The 23,799-nt window shown below is 27.7% G+C and overlaps 2 protein-coding genes across 6 annotated transcripts in view; one reads left to right on the forward strand and one right to left on the reverse strand.

Annotated features, from left to right (window-relative positions):
• Positions 1-2,131: 2,131 nt before the first annotated feature.
• LOC111028288 (40S ribosomal protein S19) lies at positions 2,132-4,469 on the reverse strand. Its single transcript, XM_022306876.1, has 4 exons — positions 4,314-4,469; positions 4,028-4,101; positions 3,776-3,945; positions 2,132-2,459 (listed from the first exon to the last, which is right to left on the reverse strand). Exons 2-4 carry the CDS (start codon positions 4,096-4,098, stop codon positions 2,203-2,205), a joined length of 498 nt encoding a protein of 165 aa, XP_022162568.1. The 5' UTR covers positions 4,099-4,101; positions 4,314-4,469; the 3' UTR covers positions 2,132-2,202.
• Positions 4,470-4,647: 178 nt separating this feature from the next.
• The window catches only part of LOC111028286 (ankyrin-3-like), a 30,839-nt gene continuing 11,687 nt past the window's right edge, over positions 4,648-23,799 (forward strand). For all 5 annotated transcript variants that reach the window (XM_022306869.1, XM_022306871.1, XM_022306872.1 and 2 more), the window contains exons 1-9: positions 4,648-5,062; positions 19,379-19,483; positions 19,560-19,692; positions 19,799-19,962; positions 20,736-20,891; positions 21,445-21,573; positions 21,636-21,833; positions 21,896-22,192; positions 22,292-22,786. In XM_022306869.1, the coding sequence (XP_022162561.1) occupies positions 4,967-5,062; positions 19,379-19,483; positions 19,560-19,692; positions 19,799-19,962; positions 20,736-20,891; positions 21,445-21,573; positions 21,636-21,833; positions 21,896-22,192; positions 22,292-22,786 (1,773 nt within the window). In that variant the 5' untranslated portion in view covers positions 4,648-4,966. The remainder of the gene's footprint in view (positions 5,063-19,378; positions 19,484-19,559; positions 19,693-19,798; positions 19,963-20,735; positions 20,892-21,444; positions 21,574-21,635; positions 21,834-21,895; positions 22,193-22,291; positions 22,787-23,799) is intronic.

Below are 23,799 nucleotides of genomic sequence, written 5' to 3' on the forward strand. Positions count from 1 at the left end.
CAGTTAAGAGGAAGCTACACCCGCATGTGTTGTTATCTCCGTCTCCGTCTTACAAACGTACAACATATCAAAAATTGTTTTGCGCGAAATATAAAAACTCAAGCAAGTCCTAGCTAAGCAACTAAATTTTCATACTATAAACCAGAGAACATTTACTGTGCAACATCGTTTTAATTTTTTCGATGTCACAAATACAAGAAAAGTTCTTATTGCTCATAAATTAATTATTTCAAACTTGAATAGCTTTTCTTGTATTTGTGATATCGAAAAAATAAAAACGATGTTGCACAGTAAATGTTTTCTTATTTACAGTGTAAAAATTTAGTTGCTTAGCTAGGACTACAGCTTGAGTGGTTTTATAATAGAACAAAGGAAATTAATCTCATTAATTTAACAACTTTTTTGCGTGAAATAGAACTTCTATTCAGCTCAAAACAGTTTTTAATATATCGTACGTTTGTAAGATGGAGACAACACATGCGGGTGTAGCGTCCTCTTAATTCGTCCAATAAAATAATTTATTACAATGTGTATGAATTTGTCTGTTCAAATGTCTAGGCATTTTAATTTCAATATCAAAATTATACATCGAACTTACTTGTGGACAGGGGCGTCATTTCAACTTTTCAATAGGGATGCAAACATTTGAATCAGGCCAATTGTTCCCTCCACCAGGCCATTTATATATCCTGTTTATTTAGCGGAACTTAAAAAAATGTCCGATCGCTTCGCTCACTCATATCCCCACATTTTAATGTTCAAATACTCATTAATACTTTTTTTTCAAATATATTTAACCAATTTCATATAAATAAAAAGATATATTTAATAATATTCATTGCCTAATCATTGTCACCAACATAAAAATAAAAATAATAGATAATATTATTAACTATTAAGTATACACCAGATTCGACGACGCGACGCGCGACGGCGCAATTATAACATTTCATACGGGCCAATCAAATATTTAAAAAAATAGGGCTGCCAATGTATAGTCTGAATCCCCCAAATGACGCCCCTGCTTGTGGATAGTAAATTATTAAACGTGATCTGATTAAGCGACGACAACGACACGCGATAGCAAAAGAACAAGAAATTAAATTAACGCAACGAAAAGTTATTATTTAGTACGAACCTTCACGCACGGGCTGTGATAAGTGTATAGGTCCTATCTGTCTTAGATAGTTTTATGGACAGTCTGTTACAGAACAATATTATCAGAAAACCCGTAATAAAATATTGATATTACACACGTTCAATACCGCAGCATCCGCAGTCTATTTGTTTATTGACAACTCCGCTTACACATTTTCTTATTATTTATAAATAATATTTTAATTAAAAACTTAAAATTTAATTTAATATAGACGATTATAATATGCAGTACATATATGGACAGCGACAGGTAATTTTTTTGTTTATTTTTAATTTTAATAACTATAGATAATAGGTACTTAATTAAATGATTAAGTTACTCATGTACATAACACAATTTTAGTGGATCATTTATTTAAAATGTAGTGTATACATGTCGTAAAAACTTGAATACATTTGGCAGTAGACTACTGACTCTATTATTCTTGTTATACAAAACTAGTAATTTTTGCGGAAAATAAATTATTACTTTTATTTATAATTTTGATATCTACAACTGACACTATAAGACTAAAGAATGTTTTTTTTTAAAATACCAAAAAATGTATGAATTGTTTTTGTGGTTATAATATTAAAGGTATGCTTCTAATAATTATTGCGATAACATGTTGGACAGAAGTCAGTATTGTCAGGCACAATGTGCCTGCTTTTTTTCATTAATAAAAAGTAACACTTATACAGTTGTTCATTCTATTGTTTTAGTTTACACATACCCCTTATAATCTTCATCACTCATCCCCACTGAAAACTATTATTATTTTACAGTTCAGAAGTTAGATCTAAAATTGTGAATTGGCACAAATATTTGTTCCCTTAAGAGTGGCTTTTTATAACAAGCTATTACTCTAAGAAGAATTGTAATTTTTGAAATCTTAAGGCCAACATAGATTAAATTGAATTCTGAATAACTACACTAATTCCTTATGATGAAATTATATAGGATAATTATTATAAATAAACAGTAGAATTTCAATTTTTTTTTTGTAAAAAGTATTTTATTACTTTTAAGGATGTATTGGTCTTATACAATAGTAAACTCAATTCTTAGTCAGTTTTTGGAATAAGCACAGAGAATCCCGCTGATTCAGCGGCCAAAAGTGCTTGCTTCTTCTTCTTTGCTTGTTTCACTTGAGCAGCAATACGATCTAAGTCTCGTCTACCCTGAGAGGTCAATCGACGGCCATTGTTGTTTTCAACCTTCTCAATGAGTTTCATTTGTTCTAAAGATTGTAGTACTTTACGTGCAATACCAGAAGAACTGCGACAAAAATGGGATGGTCTAACTCCATTACGTTTGCGGGCTGTAAAACAAACAAAATTATAAACATACTGCATGGCATATTTTACTATTTTATTTAAGACAAAAATCTTAAGCTAACAAACAGCTTATACCCCCATGTGTTGTCACTTGTCTTACAAGGGCGTAACATAACAAATTTAATGCTCAGCTAATTGAGCTCTGTTAATTTAAAAATTTGAGTGATTGATCTCTAACAAAATTGAAGATAAAATTATTATCTAGGGCATCTCATGAGCTTTTTATTATATTATAATTGTAAACAGTTATGAGTATTTTAAGATGTACAAACAATTTACAGTTATAAAATAAAAAGCCCATGAGACGCTCTAGATAATAATCTCATCTTTAATTTTTATTAGAGTTCAATTTTCTCTAGATTTCAAACTCATGGAGTTAAATGTGATCTGCTGAGTGTAAAATTTGCTATGTTATTCACTTGTAAAACAACACATGCGCTTATAACATACTCTTAAGGGAAAGAAATTGATAACATAGGAAAACAACATATTTTACAGTTAAGGAAATTGAATTATTTATACTTGAGTACAAGCTTTTGAATGCAAGTTATTTATTATTGAAAACACACAAATTAAAAAAGAAACCAATCAACTCCATTTAAGTTTAATGTGATAAAAATGTTGCATATTATTTATTTTATGTTGTTCAATTTTCAATTTAGTTGTTCAGTAAAAATGATTTAAGGGAACAATATGACAATCACTGAAGGCAATATAAACTAATCAGTTCCAACTTGACGGATTATTTTAAGCACTATCTAAATTATTGTACACAATATATGTTGATGAAAATAAAACTATTCTGTCTATCCATGTTTTCTCATGGCCACCAAACAAATATGCACAGCGCAAAATTAAGTTTCAATAAGCAATAATTTAAATTTGACACTTAGTCCATCAGTATTGATATTAAAAAAGCATTTCATATTTTGTTTTAATTAACAACAATATATATGGCAAGAAATATAAGAAAATGGTTTACCTATAGACATAAGATTTCATTGTAAGTACCACGGCTCTTAATGACCAAATTAAGTACTCAGCTATTTTTTTTTAAATAAAAATAATTTATCTACAATAAGTAGCAGATTGTTTTGAGAATTCACAGATTCGTTTATTTATTTAATTCAAACCTTTATTTGAAATTGCAACAAGTTCAAGAAAATAAACCTCATAAAAAACCCAAACATCCACTCTTCACTGAAAACACAGTTTTAAAATGATAATACTATTTGTCGTTTTATGGCTTTGATGGACTTAACATGGATACAATATAATTAATCAAATGTAACAACTTTACCTCCAAAGATTTTGGTGAGGGATCCAACACCTACTGGTGACCTGAAGTAAATGTGTCTCAATGTGGCAGCACATCTGGTGTAATACCAGTCTTCATCGTAAGGCGCCAATTCGTTGAATTTACCGTTCTTTACCAAGTCAACCCATTCTGGGGCCTTCAACTTGCCACTCCTAACAACAAAACAGTTTTAAAAAATGACATTTTTAAGTTTAAGAACAGACTACTAATAAAAAGTTACAAATAAAAGTATACTTTTTTAAGAATGCGGAGAACGAAGCAACGAATTTGTGTTGGTCAACATCCTTCAACGTAATTGACGACATGATCTGTAACAAAACAGTAGAAAAATGACTCAAATATCAGACATCAGCTAAAATATTTTCGAAAATTTCCCGACGGTGACCAAAACGTGTTATTGAGGTTAGGTAAGCGTTACACAGAACACTCAACATTCATTTTATACCGAACATGGAGAAAACCGAATATTAGTGAGATTTTATAATCAAATATTAAAGCAACAAAAGATTTAATACTCTACCTTGGATATTTAGAACAGAAAAATGTATTATAAATCTTCCAAATCAAAAAGAAAACGCATCCGACGTAAACAAATTGGTGACCAGCGAATGGAGTTAATGAAAAGAGCTTGAAGAGAAATACTCTGATAGAGTTGTGTCTGTGTGGGACCACGATGCAGGTTAAGCCATGAAAGACGGCTGAAATATATGGTATCGTTACGTACTTCAGACTGATTACGACTGTACCAACTGGAATAAATAAATTGGTCGTTCTGTAAAACCTAACAACTGGCGACACTGCCGTCGTTTGTTTACTAAAATATTTTACAATCACTTATGGCAAAAAAATTTCCGCGGTCAGTGTCGCTACCACTACTCGCTAGTCGGTGTCGTAGTGTTGTTAGTGTCGTAGCGTTCTTAGTAACTGAAATCTTCTTCTACTCACCCGTTTAAAATGTTTTGGTGATTTTTGTTGTTATTTTATTTGAAATCCCAAATGAACCCAATTCTCTAAATAACATCTGTCGTGAATGTATGCTGGTGCGCGTAATAGTATAGTATGAGTGGATTTTTGGCGGTTTACGGCCATAAATGGATCGACACCTTGGTAATTTAACTGTGGACAGACGATTATAACTTTTTCGACAGATTTTCAACGTAATAAAAAGAAAAAATGCCGGCTGCCGAAAACGGTTCACTGCATCCAGAAAAGGATATGGATTTGGCGCCGATCATTAATGGCATGGAGACCTTACCAAAAACCAAGCAGGTAATTTGTGGTTTGCTATTGCTATAGATATTTTATTAGTTATTTACCATTTGTATTGATTATAGATTTAAAGCCTAAAACCTACTTACAAGTTATATACATGAATTTAAAATGTCTTTAGGTAGGTAGGTCAATTTTCAATAAGTTTACTTGATGACAAAAATTATTGATTTAATTGTAGGTTAATTTGTTTACACTTAAGTGGTTAATGGTTGTTTTTTAATCAGATAGGTTTATTGAATTGTTGCAATAAATGCTTAGATGGCATAGCAATATTTCCATAGGTTTGAATAATAATTGACTTTGTCTATTCAATCTATTTTGTTTAAAAGTAGGTATTAGTATAAGGTATAATTATCCAAGTATTTAATCTTATAAATGCTTGTGTAATATAATTTTTAATCTTGTTAGGATATGTGTACCTATAAGTAGTATTGATGTAGTATTATTTCAAAACAATGCATACAAATATTGTTGTTCATACCTGTAAAATGTTCTATTTTCCTTGTATCAACACCCTCCCACCCAAAATTAAGGTGTTGCCTTACTAACATTTGGACAGTATGTTACTCGCCACTGGTTTTGAGTAATGTTTAGCCGTTTGCATATTTTTATATATACTAACTTCCCGTCAATAAAGTATTTGTTTAAATCAAAAACTCACAAATTAAAATGTGTCTACTGTTTCAAAGACTTAGGAGCTCAATGTCATGTTAGTGACTTGATGCTCATAACAAAATACAAGTTCCTATATTTTGAAGTCCAAAATTCACTTTTTATATTTAAATAAAATACCAATAACTAAAAAAAAAAATGAATGTACAAGAATTAAACTGTTCTACATTTCAATTTTTGACTTTAGTAAGTGTGTAAGTTCCCTATGTAATAAGTAATAACTAATAAGTTTGAATATGAAATATACCTAGGGTTAAAGGTCTATATATTATTATTTAATATATTATCGATTTCACCTATATGAAATTGTCTGGAGCTCATTGCCAAGAAATTACAAATTACAAAAAAAAAATATATAGGTAGCTTATTATACAATACAAGGTACCTTCCAATCAAATTAAATATTATTCTTGTTATTGATTGATAAATGATAAGTATAATAAATATTACGGATTAATGCTAGATATGCCTATAATCCTATATTTTATTGAGTTATTTTATATCTGTGTTAAGAGGTATTATAAAAAATATGGTTGATCACTGATAAGTTAACTATATTTTGCAAGCAATGGCATAAAAAAAATATGTACACAGAATAGGTTTTTCAGAAATCTCAAATTTACCAGTATCTACCTATAAATGCGAGTATAAATGCTATCTATTTTTTTTACACATTTTCGCATGTGAGGCAAACATGTTTTTAATATTGACCAATAATTACATATTTCGTATTGATTTTACAACGAGTTGTACAATAATGTGTATTTTTTAATTTATTTTTTTGTCTGTTATTACGTTTTGGGACGGTAAAATATGTGCTTCGATTTTCTTCAACAGCATCTTTTGTGGTAGGAAAGAGAATTTAGTTGTAACCGCGGGGGTTCAAAGGTAAAAAATGTCCAATAGTTTTCAAAAGCGGCAGAAAAAACAAACAAAAAATCATAGAAAACGGGAATTTTTACGGTAACACGATTTTTGACAAAATCGATTTTAGATTTGACTAACATTTAAAAAAATGTCGTAGGTAAATGAAATTTCCATTGAATGTTTCTATACACTATACAATTTTCAAAATATTTCGACTCGTGTTAAACTATTTACAGGCGTATGAAATTTTCGATTATTATTAGTTTTTTTAAACTAATGTCGATAAAAAATTGTTCGCTTTGTCAAAATAGTTGAAAACGTAAGTTGTTGTATGTTATTAAAAAAAAAGTTGAACGTGTAGGTATCCATAATAATTTTTTATGAACGTTTGAATTTAGAATTTTAACAAAATTTGTAAAAATCACGAAAATTTGCAAATTATTAGAAATTGTTAGAAATTCATAAAAAAATTTCTTTTTATATCTAAGATTTTAAAATTTAATAGACGATTCCTTATAAGTTTATCTACCTTTATCAAAAAATTAAAATCGACGGACTGACATTCCGTTTTCGCTCAGACTTGTTTTTCGCATACAATGATTTCATACCATTGAATTCAAATTTAATACCATCCATTACAGCGACCCACTTGTAACCTACTTTACAGCAGAGCGACATCCACTTTCAAGTTTTCTGTTTTTTTATTTGTGTCTGTCATATCTTTTTGGGATAGTAAAAATGTCAATTTTCTTCAACTGTATATTTTATGATAGGAAAGTGAATCTATAGTTGGTGGTTTAGGAGGGGAGTCAGCAGTAGGAAATTCCCAATAGTTTTCATAAGCATCCGGTAAAACAAATAAAAAATTAAAAAAAACCCGAGATATAGAATCAAAACCATTATGGCATTTGAATCATATGAGAATCGCTTGTGATAAGGCGAACAGTATATTATATCAGTTAGGCAATCCTCCTCTGTTGGATTGAGGGCCCCACTTGGTGCGTACTCTATAGTCTAATCAGGGGTGGGCAACTGGCGGTCCGCGAGCCTTTTTCAACTGATCCGAGCTACATTTTCAAATTACATCATACAATTTTAAAGTTTATCGTCTATACCCTATAATCGCTATTTAACACTATTTGAAATGTATGTTTTGAATGACCCCTTTTTTTTGCTTTCTATGCTAGATTTCAATTTTCTATAAATTGGCCCACTAGTCACTTTGAGTTGCCCATCCCTGGTCTATAAATATAATATGTTTAATTTTTATTTTGATTGGGGATACGCCGACGAGCAGTTAAGTGCTACTCAGCCACTTTGGTAGGCAATGCGCGAAAATTCAATTTGATGCATGCTTATACCTGATCCTCCCGATTAACCAATGACAACCAATAAAAACAATTTCAATTTCTACTAAATATATTTATATTTTTCCTATAACCAACAGCAACCATTTATAAACAAAATTTTCCTTCGTAAATTTCAAAATTCCTGTTTAAGCACCTCCCCGTGTTGGACCTACCATGTCCTATTGTGAATCTAAATCATCAAGAGAATCATTTGAATACACGAAGAATCTCACCAAAATCGGTCAATTTGTTTAGGCAGGCTTAAAAGACGGACAGACTTAAAAGACAGACAGATAATTCATGTATATATATTATATATATATATATAGATGCTGGTTTCAACTCATTAAAGCAAAATTTTGAAAAATTCCTTCTTGGTGCACCGGAAAATTATAGTATTAATCTACCTTCAAAATTTCAAATTGATAGCTCTAATAGGTTCGCCTCTGCGTTGATTATGAATCAGTCACTCAAGACAGTCTCGCTTACATATATATTGCTTATTAAGGTATTCATATTGGTATAAACCACTGTGTACTTCGCGGATTGTAATTACTATACGTAATTATACTTATTTAATATTATCAAGAATCTTATTTAAATAAGTTGTTTTAAATATATGATGTATTGATACCTAAAAAAAGCTCAGTATTTACGTTTAAATTTGAAGACATGCTACTTCTCTCGGAGTCGCAATTGTTTAATATTAATTTCGATATTTATTTGTTATATTTGTTGTAATCACTAATCAGTAAACAGTAGCATTATTATTTAAAGAAGTAGTATTTTAATAATTGTGTTTTGTAACTTATAAATGAATACCTATATACTAAACCATGCATTTTTTATTATTAATACTATAAACACAATCTGAAAATAAGTTAAATAATTGTTAATTCTAATGGAATAAATGTATAGTCAATCTATAATAGGTTATAATAGATATTCTAAAAAATGAATTATTATAGAAAATGTTCCTTTATAGTATGCGGCTGTGTTTGCTCCTCGGTTTGCTCTATTTTATCGTTAAATACAACTGGTTTTTTGTAAAAAAAATTAAATTATTGTAAATAGTAAACCAAATATAATTTAAAATTTGTGATTTCTTAGATTAAAAATTTTAGATGATAAAAAAACTATTCTTCGATCAGAAACAAAAATAATCTGGTTTTAATGCGTATGAAATTTAGTTAGATAAATTTGAATTCTTAATAATATTACTATACAATGACAACAGTTTCCTTCTCCAGAAAGAGCGAAGTGTGGAGTATTAAAAATGTTAGTTTATTTAAAATAATATCTATTCTAAGCCTCTAAGGAAAGTCTCAACTTTCAATTGTCTGTAGGTTTTTTTCTGTTGTTTAAACATTTTTGGAGCAAATAAGTGATGCAAACGCTTCGAATAGGATGATTCGGCTCAGCGATCGGATATAGATTGGACTTGGACATATACCGAGACATTTTGGAACCTGGTGTGTAAAATTCGAAAATTTCCAATAGTTTATCAAATAATAGTTGTAATTAACAAAAATAATTCTAAAATGACTATATTGTTGTTCACTAAACTGCTAAGAATCGTATTTTGAATCCGATACGTGTTGTGGTCTAGTTTAAAATACATAACATATTTTTTATACATTATTATCCCGGGATCCGGTCGAGCTGAATGAAGTGAGACGAATGATAGAATTGTCGGCTAAGGCTTCTTTTTTTTGTTTTGTTTTTATAATAAATTTTTAATTTATTAATAATTATTGTTAACTATCAATAAATTACCACACTTACAAAATAATAAATTAGTTTATTTTTATCTATTATACTTGTATAGGTCCATTAGTTTTTAAAATGACTTCCACGTCGGAAGTTAGTTTCACTAATAGAAATTGTGTTCAGGTCAATATGGAAACAATGGAATACTTTTTTACTATCACAAGGACGAATGTTTTTAGCTATTCTATCATTTTCACTGGACCATGACACAATAATCATCGTAAATATATATTTCATCGTTATTTTGGGTTGTTTTTGAAGCATTTTGTGTATGTAATAGGTATTTCGAAGTAACTTAAAACGAAGTACAATATTTTTTCAATAATTGTATAAATTTCATATAAACATCTTATAATCTTTACTGGTTGATAGTTAACTGTAGTTACTAGTTAGTACTGTTACTTTGTGAACAGTGATTTTCTTTTAATTTTTAGTCACACGTTTGATATATATGTACTTGTATACATTTTAGTTGTATATTATATAGTTGTACCTCATTCTTAGATACTACATCTCTACGATGTACCTTATGAAATAATAATGAGCTCCGCCAGTCACCACCATTTGGTTGAGGTTGACGCTAGAACATTGACCTCGAGCATTATTTTATGTTGTCTATTAAAGTTTCGACTTATTTATTTTATTTAGTTTTTAAACTAGGCAGGTATAAAAGGTATATAATATTTTTATTATTTCCTATGTTTGCAACGATATTGTTGTGCATATGGTATAATAATCAGCAGTTTGCTTATTACGCTATTGAAAAATAAAATAATTATTTGTATTTACTTAACATATTGTTTAATGAATTTAAGATAAAAAAAAAAAAAATACATAAGTATGTGATAAATATAACGCTTGAGTGCCTCGTGTACTAATATCAATGTTCTTATTATAATACATTGTCCTTCTAATAATGCTAAATTAAAATATTTAAAAATATTTAATTTAAGGAAGCCGAATACTGGTTTGGTCTTAAAACTAGTGAATGTTGTCTTTTTAATTTGGCGGTGATAGAGGAAAATGTGCGAAAACCTAGTTTAATTTTAAGAACAAGAAAAATACCAATAAGATGAACATGAACTAACGTTTTGTATTCTGGATAAACTTAACTGTTAGGTAGAGAAAAAAATACTACAGACATCGTGAAACCGGTTATAAAATAACGTAGACCATCACAACTAAACTAACGTTAGTCGTTCCTATAATGCGTAAAGTATTATCTGCCCACAAGTATTTTATTAGTATCCTTGTGTGTTATAAGTATTTATCAAATATAATATTTTAGTAGGCGTTTTTAAATTGTTTAAAATTATAAAATCAGCATGTTGATTTTTTAGTGCGGGTTACGTTTATTATAATTTGATAGAAGAGTAGAAAAATAATAAAATAGGCAACTTATAAAATTATGTATTTATTTTATTAACTTCATTACTTAAAAAGCAATATTGCTTTTTGTAAAAAATTTAAATAACTAAATAATGTATGGAATGACTATTTAGACAGTTATTTGATAACATTTTTTTAAACTAACAATTGTGTAGGTTAAAAAAACATGTGTAAATTATACCTAAATACCTAAAAAAGTTGTTCATACACCTACAAATTAATTATTTAATTTTTTTTAACTACATAAATAATTAACGTATTTTATTTCAAATATTTATATTATAGAGTGTATTAATAGGATTTTATCTACTATTAAAGTATAAAAAGATTACCTATGTACCTAATATTCTATGTAATATTATTAAATTTCTATTAGAAATATAGGTTTAGTTAGGTAACCTATGTATATCGTTTTCAAACCTAAAGCAAAAATTTGAATGCTGCTTTTCTTTACCACTATTTATTTAATTTTGCTCCCTTCAATTTCTTTAAAATGAAAATTAACGATCATTTCAAAAAAAGTTAACCAATCACATTTAAACCGTGCAACTCAACCGGCAACCAGCCATTGTTTGTTAGTTCTCAAACGGCACCAGAATTCGACAAAAAAAGTAATACATTATAATTTACTTTGCCTTTTAAATTTAAATTTATATAATTTTAAACACATAATAAATGTACTAGTATATACTATATAATCACACGATAGATTCTATTGTAGTTAATTACTTTTTCTTAATGTTGATTGAATTGATTAACAAACTATTAATACTTAAATAGTAACAATAAGTTTAACAATTTGAATGTTAAATTAATGCTATTAGTTATAAGTAAATATTGCCGTTTTATAATTTATATCATTAATTTTAGTTTAAGCGGCTCATAAACAATGCGTTTCATTTTCTGTTTTACTTGAATAGTCCAAAGCATTAAGGTAATTACTGTAGTATGTGTCTTAAAATTGGAAGACTGTTAAGTTGTAGACACGAAATAATATATCAGAACGTTTTGATTTATTGACCAAGTGACGACTTGTATGACGTTACGTCGTAAATGTCTGAATTATTACGACGAGTTTACCATGATGCATTGGCCGTGTATGCGCATTCTTTAGTTCTGTTTTCTTGTATTTCTGGTAAGAGCGCTGGACGGATCGCTTCTAGGAAGCTTAACATTTTTAATTTTATGATTTTATTTGTTTAAAATCTCTTTTTTATATATTATTTAAATATAAGTTATGTAACACTTGATTGTTAGATAATTGATGATATATATATACTACTAACTGATCCCGTGCACTTCGTTGCCGTTAAAAATGCCATCTGAACAGAAGAGACTTGATTGTGATAATGCGAGCAGTATATTATCAGTTAGGCATTCTATCTGCGGTAAACTTTGTTTTGCCATATAAATTATTTCGAAAGAATATTTTTGTAAAATAACTTATAAATCCAAAATTATTGTGAGTGTGTGAGGATGTTGTATACTGGCGTATGATTGAAAGAGAAATGGAGCACTGTGAACGATGACGACCTATAAAAATAACAAAATAACCAAATATTAATTGTTTTCTAGTCCTCGCCGCCTAAAAGTAAATTTGTAAAAATCTATGTGGATCGTTTGGCATCGGTTAGGTTGGCCTCAATCCCACTTTGTGTTAAACTTAGCCTTTGATTTTGACTGTTGAATTAAATTGTTGATAATTTGCTTAATTGTCTCTTAAATGACACCTTAACCAGGACCCATTCGGCCACCACTGCTGCTGGAATTATGGGAACGTAATAAGATTGTTAAATACATGTTGAAAACCCACGTTATAATTTTAATTATAATAATATCATTGTTTAATTTTTAATTTTTATGTCAGCAATATTATACATTGATGGATAATTTTTAATTTGTTTTTTTACTATGACAACAAAAAATTTAAACAATATTGACATTTACTTTTTCTAATAATGATAAGATTAATTAAACACTCATCTTATAAGAAATGCAGGTATTAAATAAATGATTGCTAATTAGTAAAATAAAATAAAATCGTACACGCGCAGTTTTCCTGGTAACGCCAACAACGGAAAATGGAAAATGAATAATGATAAAATATTAATCGAATAATCATATTTCATATAGATAAAACCTAAATTTTATCTCTACTATCGAATATTGCGTTCTATGTAAAGAGAGGGTATTTACGGCTATAAATAAAATCGAATGGAATAAAAACGATACGAAAATTATCACTTCAAAATTTAAACTTTACTTTTTATAGTGAAACAATATTATTAATACCTAATATTCAATACACAACATATTTCTACATGTTTATCAATTTTTTTGGTGTTGGCCATGGGCCCCATTTTAACGATTAAATATGTCATATGGAAAATTTTATAAGCTAAAGCTTGCTGTAGCTTTTTCAATTCGAAAAAACATTCTGGAACTCACAAAATAAATCATCAAACAATTTTTTAAAAAAAAGGATTTTTCCAAAATTTTTTTCGTAAAAATATTCTCCAAACAATTACGAACAATTAAAATCGGCCCAGCCGTTCTCAATTGATTAATTGTTATACATTTTTGGCTCCATTTTTATATAATAATATATAGATATTATCTATAATAGTATTATGAAATACGTCAACTATGTCTATGTATAACTAATAACTTACCTATTTTTAAATATAAAACTTATTATATAATATTATGCTTATAATAATATAATATAATATATTTATAAATTATAATAATTCTACTATGTACCAATATTTTGAGTTGTATACCCATTTAATATATTAATTATTATAATTTACACGTGTTTATTGTAAGACTTGGGCAGTTTTTAATCTTTAGTCGTTATTTTCACTTAGGCACGTTTCTACAGATTTCGTATAATTCAGTATATAAATATTTAATAATGATGGAATTGAAAAACGTTTGCACATAAAAAATAAACAATGTGTAATACATTTTTATGATTTTTATCAGCCATATTCAGTTGTATACGAAATAGTTGGTATTCCTTTTTCTTATATTATTGGGTTAATTAAAAACATAAGAATAAATGTTACTTCACTCACAAGTTTAACACTTGAGCTACGGGTGTGCCAAATGTGCCTGGGCACACCCTTATCGCTTACTTATATATATATATAATTGATAGGTAACATATAATTTTAATGTCTAATATCACATTGATGGATAATAGTTATTAATTGAAAAACAGGTGGGCAAGTGATATAAGAATGTTGGATACACACCGTAACTCAAATATTGTTATTTAAGTTTAATAATTTGAATTATTTGAATATTAAAATTTAAAAGGTCATAGCAGATTAAAAGTGTTTTTATATTATAATTTACCTGTAGACTATATTGTTTAGTACAAATGCATCTAAAGATTTACCAAGTTCAACTCGTGCTTCTAATATTATAGGTAGGTAATAAGTAATAATAATATAATAAACAATACTAATAATTATATTATATTATTTATATATTATTGTCTATTTGCTTAAGGTATATTATGGTGTATAAATAAAAATTCTAAACTGTTATTATGTACACTTAAAATTGTCAATTATGATTTTCGTAATTTGTAATAATTACTTTGTAAATATCATATCTTGAGTTGAGTGTAATTTTTTATGACTTTTTTGTTATTTACATAAATGATTTCTTAAAAGTGTATGACTTTAAAAAAAGTTTTTAATCTTTTATTGTAGGTGAAAACAAACATATCTAATATACTGTTTAGTAGAACTTCAATCGGTATCGATTATTTCAACTGTATTGTAAATTATGGTATTTCTTTTTCAGTAGCACGAACAACAACAATCTATTAATATTTATTATTTAGTATATTTTATAATTTATTTTGTTACTTTCATCTAAAATTACCTTAAACGTTTAAATGTCACACTTGTTAAATATGTCCTCGAAAAACATTCTTTGAATTTTAAATACGCTTAGGATAAAGAAACATGTGCTATATATTATGGTACATCAAAAAAGTATATTTATTTTTATTTAACTCTGGTAGTATACAGGGGTGAATTAGTTATATATAAATATATAACATATTATCATGAAAACAATTGATCACTCCCTTTGACCTTAAACATACACCTGGACAGTGCATTGTGTTTGAAGTTATACCAGCTATAAATATATAGGTATTTCAGTCTCCGATTCGATCAATATAGTCGCTTGTACACGCGATAGTTAAAAGTTAAAACAGAAAACATTATTGGGTTTCATTATTATGGTAGTAATTATATTATTTTAAGTGGATGGATAATATTATACTCAATAATATAATACAATTTTGAATTTTTGACCATAAGTTTTGTCGTAATATTATTAAATTTAATGTGTAGGTATACCGTATACTTTAGCATGGAGGTACATAATACATCATATTATATTGTTTTTTTTTTTAACGGAATAATGAATGCTTGTTTAGGTGCTTAGTCTAATTAATATTAATTCATTTTTGTTTGTTGAAGTAAATACCAATATTATGAATCTACATTTATTGAATATATATTTAAGAATATATAAATAATATTTTTAAGACAATAATAATACAATATACATATCTATTGGCTATTATTTAATTTGATAAATATCTGATCATTATTTTCGATATTTATTTAATATTTGTAGAACCTAATTGAATAAAAAAATAATGACGAAATCATGTGTACATAAATATATATAATTGATATGTATGTATAATTACAGAACTTATATTTTTATTTAATAGTTCTTCATCAACATCTGCTTGTAATAAATAAAATTATTATATTAATTTGAGAGTATAAACATAATGATGTTCTGTATTAAAAACATGATGTCATTTAGTCTAAATTGTGATGCGAAACTAATGTCCTCGTTACTTTAGTTTGGATACAAAATAAATACTAGTGTAGTAGTATTATTAACACTGTATTAACTAGTACATCATTTACTTTCGTATTATATTGAGATTATTCTCTATGGAATGCTTAAATATATGACAGCACAATTTCATGTTGAAACTGAATATGAATTTATAATTAATAATTAATTATATTTGAACGTTTTATATTATTTTGTTTTCATTTATATAATGTAGATTCTAGTTGGTACTCTTATACAGGTAATTTATTAATAATTTTGAATAGTTAGATTTAAAACGTTAGTGGAACGTGACTGATCCACAATATAGGTATATAATATGGATACCTAAACAAAAAGTTTGAGAACCTCTGATGTATAGAATGTAACACATATTTGTATTTTATTTGTGTGCAGTTTAAACAATATTTTAACGTTTTATTATAGTCGTATAGATTATATTATATACTATTGTATAATAATATAATCTTTAAGTCTACAATTCTTGAATATTGTTTTGACGGCATGTATACCTCATTATCTTATTATCTTAAATCGTAGCCTAGCATTCATGGTTAGCTGAAATGTTGAATACGCGATGACGTCTTTTCAAGTATAAACATTATATTATGGAATATGCGATAAAATATTTCTAACAATTATAGTTTCTATGTGTTGTGATCAAGGATAATGGGACACCTACACAGTTTGGAAGCTAAAGGTGTTCAATGTAAGCATTCTATAATAGCTAAGAGTAGTATTAAAATTAGTATTTCATGTTTGTTTTTTTAAATAAATTACTATTCGTCAAACTGTGTGTGTCATATTATGTTATATAATTTATTTTAAACGTATGCAGCGTTAGACTTTAACATAGACTTTTTTATTTTTTATTTTTTATACGCGCTTGTAACGGAGAATAAAAGTCCAGTTTATTTAGGTCAATGGATGCGTCCGCGACCAGCTCAATAGTTCTCTACCCCTGTAGTTTCCTGATAGCCAACCCCCATGTACTTATAAAGTGTACAAAGCGATTATAATCAACCTTTTTCTTTTATCGGATGAAAATAATTAGTTAAATTTTAACTACTATGTTAATAATTTAGTCTCAAAGAATTGTTTGTTAACATACGTTTAAAATATTTATGATACTGAAACAAGTACAAATCGTTTTGAAAATTTTTTTATTTTTTCAGATTGAGGTTCACATTTTAATTACTTTTTATTGTTTAGTTAACAAAATGTTATTATAAATTCATTCAGTTTAATTGAATTGTATGCCTAATGTAAACCTACCTAATGTAAATAGCTTTAAAATCAATGTTTAGTGAAATTCAATTTCCATTTGCCAGCGACTTCAGTGAATTCGGATGTACATGTAATGCCTAATTTAATATAAACAAGCGATATCAAAATCTAATTTTAAAATATGTTTCTGTGGATGTTTGTAAATACCAGTTCCCCGGATATTACAAGTGTTTTTCTTCTGATTATGTATTAATCAGGAAGGATACAATGACTAAACTAAAGTATAAGATGTATAAGTTGAGCCTATTGAGTATAGGTCGAGATATAGACGTTACTGTTAAAATATATTGGCAGAGATACAAAAATGTGCTTCGAGATTTTTTATAAATTAGCCTGGTAATTAATTATTTTTCTATAGACACGAACTACGTATGTAGCTATCTTAAATCAATTTGATATTTATAGAAATAAGTGAAAAATGTTTGAGATACTATTGTTTTTATATTTCACCGTGAAATGAAATAGGTAGAATTTATTCTTAAATATTTTTAAGAGGAGAACGTCACACCCGTATGTGTCATACGCTTGTCTAGTTGTCTCTGTCTTATAACTTAGCGAATTTGCATTTAGCAAATTACACTAAAAAATAGATTTCCACAGATGTTTCCACTCCCTGGATAAATTACAAACTTTGAGTTCTTTTAATAATATTTTTAACTTTGCTATGCCTTAATAACGGGGATTTCGCTCCGCGGTACAGTAAGTTCTAAGGTGTAGGGTACCTACTGGCTACAAGCATTTATGGAAATGTGTTCATGTTAAATCATATTTATATCATTATTATTATTTTTTATTTAGGTTTGTATAAACATTGATTATTTTAAATAAATTGTACTATCTATGATTAATGATCAAACTAATTTTTGATAAAAACATCGCACATGGCTTTATATTGTGAGTGCGTCTTTCCGTAATATAATGTGAATAGATTTCGTCGTATAAATAGTTAATAAATTAGCCTAAATATTATGAAAATATCATTATGTATAAATATACAATAATAATATACGCAGTGTCGAACATTTTCTATTCAATTAATTTATTTTAAATTTGGTACCTATGACTAAATAAGTAAAATTGTATGAGAAAAAATAGTTATTTTGAATATTAATATCTATATCTTATGAGGAACCGTGTATTTAAATTGTCATGATTTTTTGCCTCAGAAACAAAAATGTTACTAACATAAATCGAAATAAAAGTAAGAGAATTTGAGAATTTGAAAAGCTTAAAAAAGTAATTTTTTTTTGTAAATATTAAAAGTTTTTACCATTTGTTACATTTACTATACATTTATTCCCTCCAAAATATGTTTTCATAGAAATTCTCTAATGTTAATACATAGTTAAACATGAACTTTGATACTTATTGATCCAATTTAGTAATTTGTGTAGATTGATAATTGGTTATGTAGTTTAACCTAACTTATTTAACTTATGTTAGGTATTTTTCAAGTTTTTAAATTTTAGGCTTTTTAATTGAATTTTTTTTTGAAATTTAGTTCCTGCGTACTTAATATTATTTAATTATAATGGAGTTTTTATTTGCATCTAGCAAATAGCCTACATTTTTTGGGAGTTTTCTATTATATTGATTTAAAAAAAAACCTAGCACCCCTAAACCACCAAACTATAATTACTGTCATACAAATTACTATTTACATTAACGACATCGTTTTCATTCTATACCTATATATTTTATATCTATTAATGCAATCAGGGTTAAATCCACGGCTGACAATTACACATATTTGTGGTAACGTATTACATGGTTATGTCATACTATTTATTATTATTTTTAACATTTGCTACGGAAAGAACAGAAAGTTATTATATTTACTTTGTACTTCCTTGAAAATGAGAAGTTGATCCTCCCTCCTTAAAACCGCCAATGATTGGTCATTGAATTCTGCCAAATCATTTATGTTAAATTAAGTTCACTCGAACTAAATACACAATAATTGTGTAACTAATTAAAGCTAGGTATGTAATTTATCATTGAAAAATATTCTTAGGTACTACATTCAACAACACATTATTATTTACATTTATAATAATTTTTAATGTATATGTTCTAGGTGGATCCAGCAACTTCATATTTAAGAGCTGCAAGATCAGGAAATTTAGAAAAAGTTTTACAATTACTTGAAAGTACAGGCGTTGACGTGAATACAGCAAATACTGTGAGTATCTCTTTCTTTTTACAATTTTTGCATAATTAGTATTTGTATGTTATCTATTTTTATATGTTGAATATAGAATGGACTCAATGCTCTCCATTTAGCTGCAAAAGATGGTCATGTAGATATAGTAAAATGTTTATTAAAAAGAGGATGTTCTGTAAATTCTGTAACCAAAAAAGGAAATTCGGCGCTTCATATTGCATCATTAGGTAAGTACACGCTGGTGAGCATTTTAATGTCTTAATTCTACCATGATATTATGTTAGTTTACTTATAGCTAGGTAACTTAATAATTAATTTAAAAATCAATTTTAGCTGGCCAAGAAGAAATTGTCAAAGTGTTAGTGGAAAATAATGCTTCTATAAATATACAATCGCATAGTGGTTTCACACCCCTTTATATGGCCGCACAAGAAAATCATTGTAGCATTGTTGAATTACTTTTGCGAAATGGTGCTAATCAACTTTTAGTAACTGAGGTGAAATATATTAAAGTTTATATTGTGTATATAATAATTTTAGATTTACTTTAGACAAAATTAAATGACATTCATAAATAAACAGTAGGTAGAACCAGGTTGATTGTGTTCAAGGTTTCTATTAACAATTGGATCCATTTAACAATTTACTCTTGTTAGTGTTGAATAATAAATTACGTATAGTTATCCTGAAAATATAGGCTAAATGTTCTTAATTGAACTTTTTAGTGATTGGACCATGAAAGTTTTGTTTAATAATTATGGTTTCATGTATTAAATACAAATTATATTTAGTTTCCTTATCCAAGGTTACTTAAATATTGTATTGTTTTAATAAAATAACAAGAGATAATTACATAAGAACATTTTTTTTAACAATTTGAATTGTAGTGTCAAGTACTTGTTGTTCCTAAGTACTCAAAACAGCTGAGTATATTCAAAAACAGCTGTGTTTACTAAATATTTGAAATAGACTAATATTATTTGATTCAGTTATTGTTACTGACATATTTATATTTGATATTTAGTATTCAAACCCTAGGTGAAAATTAATAATTAAAATATAAAAATTGTTGAGGAACTTAAAATTGTTTAAAAATGTTGTAATTTTACTACCTACTCAATAATTCAAATAATTGTCAAGTAACAAAAAACTAGAGCATTTGATTTTTAAAGTTAAAATGTAGTATGTAAGTGCCCTAGAAATTACTATTTATTATTTAGTATATTTAAGTATAATAACATATAAACTAATTATTATAATTGTTTTTTAGGATGGATTTTCACCCTTAGCAGTAGCCATGCAACAAGGCCATGATAAAGTTGTTGCTATATTATTGGAAAATGATACTAAAGGCAAAGTAAGATTACCTGCTCTTCATATAGCTGCTAAGAAGGATGATACCAAGGCCACTAGCTTGTTATTACAGGTTTTGATAAACTTTATAAGTATTTTTATACTAGTTTTTTTTTTTTAAATTATGTTTTAATATTTTTAAAATAGTTTTTTGTTAAAATCCATTTCCGTAATTTCATATTCTATTTTAAGAGGACGTTGCATGCGTTGTCTCCGTCATACACTTACGATATACCAAATTTTTGATCACCAGTTTCAGTAGTGTTCTGCCAGTTTTGTTATTAGAGTGAATTGACTTATTATTCAATTTAAGGGTAAGATTATTATTTAGGGTCACACATAGGCTTTTATTGATATTTTGATCTTTTCGAAACTACATTTGAAAATGATCATACCTTACTTAAAAATAATAATATCAATAAAAACCTAAGTGGGGTCTTAAATAATAATTTTACCTTTAAATTTTATAATAGGTAAATTCACTTTAATACCAAAGCTAACAGCACACTATTGAATCTTGTAAACGAAAATTTTCTATGTTGTACTCGTGTAAGATGGAGACAACACATGCTAGTGCGACGTCTTCTTGATGGGCATATTGAACATAAATTAAATATTTATTTTAGAACGATCATAATCCTGATGTCACTTCTAAAAGTGGATTTACTCCATTACACATAGCAGCCCACTATGGTAATAACAATGTTGCTTCTATGTTGGTTCAAAAAGGGGCAGATGTAAATTTTACTGCTAAAGTATGTAATAAATTTTACACTTTTTTGTGTTTGAAAACTAAAATTAATATTTTTACAAATAGCATAATATAACACCATTACATGTAGCTGCTAAATGGGGAAAATTAAATATGGTTGATTTGTTAATTCAATTGGGTGCTAATATTGAAGCTAAGACTAGAGATGGTCTTACCCCATTACATTGTGCAGCAAGGTCTGGACATGATCACGTTATTGAACGTTTATTACAAACCAACACTCCTAGAACATTAAAAACAAAGGTATTATTTGTTTATTTATTAAAGTTATACGCAGTGATAACTTAGATACATTATTTTTTTAGAATGGGTTAGCCCCTTTGCATATGGCAGCTCAAGGAGATCATGTGGACGCGGCTAAAGTACTTTTAACTTATAAGGTCCCTGTGGATGATGTCACTGTTGATTATCTTACCAGTTTACACGTTGCAGCTCATTGTGGACATGTAAAAGTGGCAAAAACACTATTAGATCATCATGCTGATCCAGATGCCAGAGCATTAAACGGTTTTACTCCTCTTCATATAGCTTGTAAAAAGAATAGAATTAAAGTTGTTGAACTTTTATTAAAACACGGAGCATCTATTGAAGCAACAACAGAAGTATGCATTTTTATAATAATACTATTTAATATTTATTATTTACTGTGCATATTTTTGAGTAAATAAATATTTATATATTTATGTTATTTTTATTTTTAGTCTGGCCTAACACCATTACATGTTGCCAGTTTTATGGGCTGTATGAATATTGCCCTTGTTTTAGTCAGTCATGGTGCTTACCCAGATGCCAGTACAGTTCGTGGAGAAAGTCCTTTGCATTTGGCTGCTAGAGCTAACCAGTCTGATCTTGTGAGAGTCTTGGTGCGTTCTGGAGCTACAGTGGATTCCAAAGCTAGGCATGGACAAACACCACTTCATGTGGCATGTAGACTTGGTCATACTCAGATTGTTACATTACTCCTTCAACATGGTGCTTCAGTAGACACTACAACTACCGATTTATACACACCTTTACATATTGCAGCTAAAGAAGGACATGACGAAGTGGCAACTGCTTTATTGGAAAGTGGAAGTTCTTTAGTGTCGACCACTAAAAAAGGGTTTACCCCTCTTCATTTAGCTGCAAAATATGGGAATATTGCAGTGGCTAGTATGCTTTTGGAAAAAGGGGCACCAGTTAATTCTCAAGGCAGAGTAAGTTTAATATTTAGATAATTTTAACTTAAAATATATAATTTTAATATTGTATAGAAAATGCAATTTATTATTCTATAAAAAAAAAATTATATTACTGCACAAATGTAATATTTATCATCAAATAGGTATATGAAATATGGATTAATTTTTTTTAGTTCATTTGAAATTTTGAGCAGAGCAATGAATATGTATTGATTTTACAATGCTGTGTTTTTTTGTGTGTATGTATACACTATACACAATAACTGATTAGTAGTCTAAATAATTACTTTGATTTTCATCTTCGAGGTTAATTTCTGATGGAAATTTGAATCTAGTTGGAACTTTAGACATCAAAATTGAAAATTCCCAGAATTTTTAAAAAGCAACAAGAAAAACAAAAAACAAAATTAAAGAAAAATTTGAATAATTACATAAAACCAGTTTCAAAATCAATTTTGTATTTGGTGTATTATTCATAATACTTTATACTATTAAAGTATAATATTAAACTTAATACATATGACATTTTAAAATGCAATACTCTAGGCAAAAATCAATTCAACCAACTCATACTATATTAATTAATAATTGTAAAATAAATTACTTTAAAATAATATTATATAATATTATTAGTTATATAAGCTGATAGTCTGTTTACTTGTATGCAATGATTTATCATTTGATTTAAATTTAACATATCCATTACAGTAACCCACTCAATACTTTACTTGTAATAAAGCTGAGTGATATCCACTTCCCACCTTTTATTATGTATTATTAATTGTCTTTAATAAGAATTCTTCATTTTTTTGTTGGCATTTAAAATGTAATTTGTTATAAAGTTTGTTAGTTAATGGTAATATTATTTTAGAAACTTGAAGATTTCCTTTTATCTAAATTTAAACGTTTTAGATTTTTCCATTAATATCATACTTCATTGGACCACAACATTGGATATTAACATATAATAACAATTTATCCTCAAACAATTTTAATTATTTTATTATTATCATAAAAATATTAATCTT

This window comes from Myzus persicae, unplaced genomic scaffold (genome assembly GCF_001856785.1).
Source record: "Myzus persicae strain clone G006 unplaced genomic scaffold, MPER_G0061.0, whole genome shotgun sequence".
NCBI classification, from domain to species: Eukaryota; Metazoa; Arthropoda; class Insecta; order Hemiptera; family Aphididae; genus Myzus; species Myzus persicae.

What these genes read in the sequence shown, in the direction of transcription:
- LOC111028288 (XM_022306876.1), bottom strand. Translation starts at nt 4,098, where the DNA reads ATGTCGTCAATTACGTTGAAGGATGTTGACCAACACAAATTCGTTGCT. An exon ending in TTCTCCGCATTCTTAAAAAA is followed by an intron (nt 3,946 to 4,027) that starts GTATACTTTTAT and finishes TTTTGTTGTTAG; the next exon opens with GAGTGGCAAGTTGAAGGCCC. An exon ending in CCTCACCAAAATCTTTGGAG is followed by an intron (nt 2,460 to 3,775) that starts GTAAAGTTGTTA and finishes TTTGTTTTACAG; the next exon opens with CCCGCAAACGTAATGGAGTT.